Here is a 7,000-nt window from a genome sequence, read left to right on the forward strand (position 1 = left end):
CATTAGAGGAGGCAGAGTGTTCAACTCCTTCCGAACTCATCGTCGCGGCTGACGTAACTTGTTGCTGGCCCCTTCCATCATTGTCATGCTGGGAGTCAAACAACTTCAAGTCAGACACCTGGTAAACAAACTTGGACCTTTACACACATCTCTCAACCCATTCAATCATTAACAACCCGCACATTTTCATCGTTTTGTCAACGTTATTCAGTATACCACCCTCTCAGCATCACATCTTCACCCTCCCTATTCAACATGAAGGTCATAAGCATTATTCCCATTCACCTGTTCCTGTTCCTGCACTGCACACATGCTACATTTCTGCCCAAAGATGACGCTCCTGATACTCCCAGAGACGTTCACAACATCTCCCCCAACAATAGCATCAGATGGACCCGGTGCAACCTGCGCCTACTTAACTACAAGGATGTGGAATATAGCGACGATGTGGAAGATTCCAAGAATCTGGAAGATTACGGGGATCTGGAAAATAACGAGGCATTCGAGTGCGGTAATCTCACTGTTCCTCTCGACTATACAGGCAAATACAGCAGCAACACTACGACCTTGAATTTAATCAAGCTCAAAGCGACCGAGAAATCGCCCAAAGGCAGCATCATCCTCAACTTTGGTGGTCCAGGTGCTTCCGGAATCGACGACTTGAGAGCTTACACCCGCGAGGATGCCAGCAGGCTTGTTGGCGGACAATACGACTTAATCAGTTTTGATCCACGGTAAGTGATATCCCAGCTATTTCAAGTTAGGTGAAGTCAAATCTAACCTCGAATTAGTGGTACTGGTAAGACATTGGTGCCGCCCAGTGGTGAAGGATTTCCGTCGCAAATGCTCAAAGAGCTCTTTTACGCCTTTCAGAACTCGTCAGATTTCGAGACCGGACAGTCACTCAGGGATGCTTGGGATTATGTGAGCACCTTCACGGAATCTTTCCTTGCAAAGGACACGGATCTTAGGAGGTTCCGTGGCACTGCATTCGTCGCCAGAGATATCGCTGAAATTGCCACGGCATTAGGTGAAGGCAACCGCATCAACTACTGGGGTATGTCGTACGGCACGGTCCTAGGTCAGGTTCTGGCTAGTATGTTTCCTGACCGTATTGAACGCATGCTTCTCGAAGGCAACCTGCTCGCCGACGACTATGTTAAGAACCTCGGCGCCCACGCGACCCAAGATGCCGGGAAGGCCTTGTATCATTTCTACGACTTGTGCATGGCAGCTCCAAATAATACATGTCACTCGGCTACCAAGCTTCCCAAAAACCGAGATGAATTCCTCAAGGTCCTCGATCGTGTTTTCATGGTTTGCACAGGAGTTGGGGGTGGTTTACGCCGCTTTAAATCACTCCCCCTGAATGCCTGGTTTTTCTTATCTCTCTACGGTCTTCAAGGTTACTACATGATGGATGAACTGATCGCTACCGCTTTGGACGGCAATCGTTCGAATTGCCCCCAGGTTGATCTTGATCCCCTCGCAAAATCAGCAACTCCATGGAACCCCCAATTCGAACTTGCCCATCTATCGACCTGGTGCAGTGATACAACTTTCCGTCCTGAAACTGTTGAGGAACTTCTCAAATTTCCTCCTTTACACGAAGGCGATCAGGCCCTTGATAACCCTTTCTACCTCACGGCCCTGCTCCCTCGCTTGGTGTGTTCTCAGTGGATACACGCAGCTGAGCCGATAAATCTTACAAGCCTTTCAAGAGTCGAGACAAAGAACCCAATCCTTCTCATCAACGGAAAATACGATCCGATCACTCCCCTGGGTCATGCCCGGAAGATATCTGCGCGATTTCCTGGGAGCCAGCTTGTTGTTGGTGGAGGTGTTGGTGTTAGTATAATACCAAGTCCTGAATTGATGGTGATACTAACAGAAACTTATAGCATGCCTCTAGCGTCAGCCCCTATGGATGCCCTCGCATCGGGGAGATTGTAAGGAGATATTTCACCACTGGAGAGCTACCTCTACCAAAGACCACCTGCGAGCCAGGCCTTAATGCCTTTGAGGTTATCGAAAGCATGCGGGGGAAAGGGCCAGAGCCCACCGGAAAACGTAAGATTCCGATTCTCCTGTAGGTAGTGCTGGGTTTCTTGGTTTTTGTCTGCGTGTGTTTGGTTTTTTTGTTGTGCAGTTCAAAATGAAACAAGGCTTCTGGGCAGATATAAATTAGTAGAACAGTATTAAAAGTATACATTTATTCCTTGCTGCAAGCTTAATCATTGGATGTTCCTGTGAAAAGAAAAGTCGACAAGTTGTTACTTGCAGCTCAACTCGGATGTTTGATGATGATCTACGGCTGGAATAGCTGTGCTAACAAGAAGCGATCGAGAGCTGGATCAATGCTTGTTTCCACATTATCTCCGCTATGGCACGTTATCCTACGATTCATGAACAGGCCTGAATAGCTATCAGCTGTCCTTATTAATGCTCCTCCAATATGAAGTTGAGCATCACATCTCAGGTATTGTAGGGTAGGCAGAAGTACAGTAGCTTTAACTTAGCGTGTCGATAGATAGATCGCCAGATTCTAGAAGGATTAGACTTTGCAAAATTCCAATTAAATGGAGTCCCAACCCACTCCCTCAACCACGCCATAGATCAAAAGAGCAATCACATCCGCAACCATGAAGAATATTGCCGGTATCCGTATCTGACTGTCCGAAGCCCCCCAGTCAATCTCAGATTGCACCATTGGCTCAAGTGATGGCGTCGATAAGACATTTCTCGCCTCGCAAAGGGAGGTGATGAAAAGATCTAGGCAAGTCTAGTAGATCTTTGCAAGATCTTAGACAGGTTTATTTTGGCACCCTGGTTTAATATCACAAGTTTTCTTACTCCCTGAGCTCGTAAATAGAAGACTTCTCTCCGCCAAGACCACGATCAACACTTATCAAATATCTTCATCACCAACCAGATCGGGAGGCGTCAAGATGAGCGCCGACATTGTTGCTGCTGGTGGAAAGGCAAGCCCGTCAATGGGCGTGGAGGCAAGGAACGACAACAATGGCGATCTTGTGACGGCCACCGAGGAGCAGAGCCTCCAGCGAGGTCTGCACGAGAGGCATCTTTCTATGCTGGGTATTGCTGGCGCTATCGGTACAGGTCTCTTTCTCGGTCTGGGCCAGTCTGTTCAGACTGGTGGTCCTCTCGGCGCGCTGCTTGGCTATGCAACTGTCGGTCTCGTAGTTTGCGCCGTGCAATTCGCCTTGGGAGAAGTCGCTGCGCTGTTGCCGGTGACAGGAGCTTTTGTGCGACATGCTGAATTTCTTGTTGATCCCGCCTGGGGATTCGCAATCGGATGGAATCTGGTCTACGGAAACATTCTGTCGATCCCTTCAGAAATCACGGCCATCTGTGTATTGTTCGAGTTCTGGACCGATATCAATCCCTCGCTATGGATCATGATCTTCATCGTCCTCACCACAGTCGTCGGTCTCTGCTTCGTCCGAGTGTTCGGCGAGGTCGAGTTCTGGTTTGCCCTTCTCAAGATCCTCTTGGTCGTTTTCCTCATTATCCTGGGTTTGGTTATCAACTTGGGAGGCGTCCCAGGCACAGAACGCATTGGCTTCAGGTACTGGAAGGACCCAGGACCTTTTGTTGAATACATCGCTTCAGGGAGCTGGGGCCAGTTCCTTGGTTATTGGTCTGTTATGACCAGCGCCGTCTTCTCCTTCGCAGGCGTGGAATCTATTGCCATGGCTGCAGCCGAAACGCGGAATCCTGCGCGCGCGATCCCCAAGGCTTGCAAGAACGTTTTCATCCGAATTCTGGTCTTTTATATCTTGGCCATTCTCATTGTCGGTATGCTTGTGAGAAGCGACGACGAGAGACTAAACGACCAGTCCGGAGCCGCAGGTCAAAGCCCCTTTGTCATCGCAGCCTCCGCGGCCGGCATCCCTGCGATTCCCTCCGTCGTCAACGCCGTTGTCATAACTTCCGCGTGGTCTGCTTCAAATCAGAGTCTTCTCGCCGGTACCCGTGTTCTCTATGGTTTGGCTCTCAAGCGACAGGCACCTCAGATCTTCCTCCGCACGACCGCGTGGGGTGTGCCTTATGTCTGCGTGCTCTTCTTCACCTGCTTCATGTTCCTCAGCTTCATGAGTCTCTCCAACGGAGCTATGACTGTTTTCTGGTGGTTAGTCGACCTAACAGCGGCGGGAGTCCTGATCTCGTGGGCATCGATCTTGTTGAACCACATTCGTCTACGCCTTGCGATGAAAAAGCAAGGAATTCCCATCGAAAAACTGCCCTGGCACAACTCTTGGACTTGTAAGTGTGAGCCTAAAGTTATAGAAGCTTACCTAACATCAGAGTAGTCTATTCTTCGTGTGCCGGCTTGTTCATGACACTGCTCATCCTCCTCACGGGCGGATTCCGTGTCTTTACCAGGGGTAACTGGGATCCGGTTGGCTTTGTGTCATCTTATTTGTAAGTGGTCCCGATACCAGAGACCAAATCTCTTCCCATACTAATCGTTCTGTAGGGATATCCCTCTCGTTACCGCAGCGTACTTGATATGGAAGTTTGTCAAGAAGACAAAGGTCGTGCCCTTAGCAGAGATACCCCTTCAGGATGCTTTCAGGAAGTCGGAGGAGGACCACGAAGTGGTGACTGCTTAGTTTCGGACCAGCATGGACACAGAGAGCAAGCTGAGGTTCCAGAAGCTCCTGATCTAGAGTCTACTAAAATCTATACTCAATTGTATAAACTCTACCAACTTCACCAGAACCTCCTGTCACTTAGGATAGAAGCCCTGGAGTTTCTTGACTGCACCTGAGGGGTTGATATTAGCGTATAATCTTGTATTAGCAAGCGTCGAAGATAGTAATGGGCCTATGATAGTCACTCGACGATGCTCTCGAAGTTGGGGAGCGTGTCTCTCAAGACTCTTACCCAGCTGGTACCATTTCGGTCTGCCTCGACACCCATGGTGCGCTTACCTTCGCTTCTCCATCTCCATTCATGTTTATACCCTCGCCGTCGCATGTGTATTGAGATTGCCGCTGCTGACTCCGGCACTGTGGCCGTGGAGATGAGTTCGTGTCAAGTATACTATCTGTAAAAGGGGGCTCAGGTTGCACTTGGAATGCGTTCCTATTGAACTACACCCGAGATTAGCTTTAAAAACAAATTCACATCTATTCGAGTTGGTATCTCTTCCAGTTTGAACGTATTTTCTTGCTAAATCGCAGGTATTGGTCACGGTGACCATCCTTGCGTCGAGCTCTTCCTTGAGGAGCATCCAGGAGACTCTTCTCGATCATGATTTGCATCGGAATCCTCTACTAAATTCAGGCTTACACGATTATCTAAGCTTATTTCTTATACTCTTTACCAAAGTCCGTGGGCATTATAGGCAGTTGCTTATGCGTGATGCTCAAGTTGCAATCCTCCTCCCCTGAAGCTCTTATGACACTCGTTGATATCAGCACGTACAAAGGTCTTCAGGCCTGTATTATATGAATCAATCATATTACAAGAAATACAGTTTCATTCTAGGCTCTTTTCTTCTTCATTGGGTGGCCATGAATGATTGCACACGCTCCTGATCAAAGTGTCTCAAATCCTCGTGGACGTGTAACACTCTGGCATTGCTTCGGGAGATGATTTAAGCCTACATGATAGCCATAGTCTCTATCTTATCGAGTACTAGAACTTTAGAGCTAATCTATATTATGGGGGCACCTAGCAGGCCAAGTCATATTGAGGAGTTACGTGACTGTCGCTTCATTCAGGGGAGCAGCTCAGCATACACAATGGAGGGCTCTCCAGCAGTAAGACTTCTGACACAACGCCTAGGTACCAATAATGACTAGCCTAAAGCTATGATTAACCATCAAATTCTTTTTTTTTCCCCTTCGAATGGCAATCCTAAGTTGTCTTACGCTCACTCCCTCAGGGGAATATACAGGATCGCAATTCTCCAAAAGACCCTTCAAAAGACACGCAATTGTGACTTGGCGTACATGTCAATGACTGAGGCTATGCAAGTCTTGGGACCATGTCGTACGACGGCTTCTTCCATGAGCTGAATGCCTGGGAATAGCCTCACACCTCTGCAGCGCCTCAGTGTATACTCCTTCAGGAAGCCAAGATTCACTCGGCCAAATGTACCAACATAGGCTCGACGAAACGTATGATCTGGTCGTTGTGTCCGTCAAGACAAAGAGAACGGCATTTTCCAGCTCGGGCTGTCGGAACGCTCGAAGCATGTCACTCGGAAGCATACTTCCCTCCCAACCGCAGACGTCTCTCATCAACCTCCTTTGCACCTCTCTTCTTTGCAGCTCTCCCACGATATTCTTAGAACGGGCTGATTTCTAATGGTAACGACCTCCAGTTTAACTTCCAATTCCCCAGGTATTCCCGCGCCCTGCAAAGTCAACTCAACCGCCACTGACGAACATCCCCTCCCCCGCAACCCCTCCAACGACAAAACACCAAATTAAGGGGATATTCTAACTTCGTTTCACTTCTCACGAGAGTTCAGTGGCTCATATCGAAACCCTCCAGCCGCTGTCTCTTCAATGCAGAAGCCTGAAGGGTTACAACGCGCATAGGACCAACACGAACCGTCGAACTCTACCAAGAATATCGCGTGAAACACGGCTAGCATAGTCCGAACGCCCCATGTAACAATGACACGATACAGCTCACATGTACAACCTTCAGCCACAGGTTTTGTTGTGGTCTTCCTTTTCAGCTTTTGCAAATCCCCCAAGCATAGCCTCAAAGAAGATTAACTTGTTAATTAGAGGGCCATGACGATCAATGGCTTGACTCGCGGGCTATGGGGAAGCGTGACACGTTCCCCCTCTCGCCTTGGAAACTATCGAGCAATGATAGAGTTTCGGTCCGTAAGCCCAGGTTTACTACACTGTTTCTGGTTTGACAACATCTGTGCGATGAGGCCGAGAACAAGATCCGCAGGTGGGTTGGCTTACATGGCATGAGTCGTACAGCGTGGATGAAGAAATTATGA

At 48.6% G+C, this 7,000-nt stretch overlaps 2 protein-coding genes across 2 annotated transcripts; both read left to right on the forward strand.

Annotated features, from left to right (window-relative positions):
• Positions 1–255: 255 nt before the first annotated feature.
• On the forward strand, positions 256–2,093 carry FTJAE_8729 (tripeptidyl aminopeptidase; the record flags this gene model as incomplete). The annotated part of the gene is made up of 3 exons (XM_037355576.1): positions 256–734; positions 792–1,848; positions 1,902–2,093. The coding sequence occupies 3 exons, from the start codon at positions 256–258 to the stop codon at positions 2,091–2,093; spliced, it is 1,728 nt and encodes a 575-aa protein (XP_037204222.1).
• Positions 2,094–2,948: 855 nt separating this feature from the next.
• Positions 2,949–4,637, forward strand: FTJAE_8730 (general amino acid permease; the record flags this gene model as incomplete). Its single annotated transcript, XM_037355578.1, has 3 exons — positions 2,949–4,287; positions 4,335–4,446; positions 4,502–4,637. The coding sequence occupies 3 exons, from the start codon at positions 2,949–2,951 to the stop codon at positions 4,635–4,637; spliced, it is 1,587 nt and encodes a 528-aa protein (XP_037204223.1).
• Positions 4,638–7,000: the final 2,363 nt, after the last annotated feature.

This window comes from Fusarium tjaetaba (genome assembly GCF_013396195.1).
Source record: "Fusarium tjaetaba strain NRRL 66243 chromosome Unknown NRRL66243_c0000191, whole genome shotgun sequence".
Classification (NCBI taxonomy): domain Eukaryota; kingdom Fungi; phylum Ascomycota; class Sordariomycetes; order Hypocreales; family Nectriaceae; genus Fusarium; species Fusarium tjaetaba.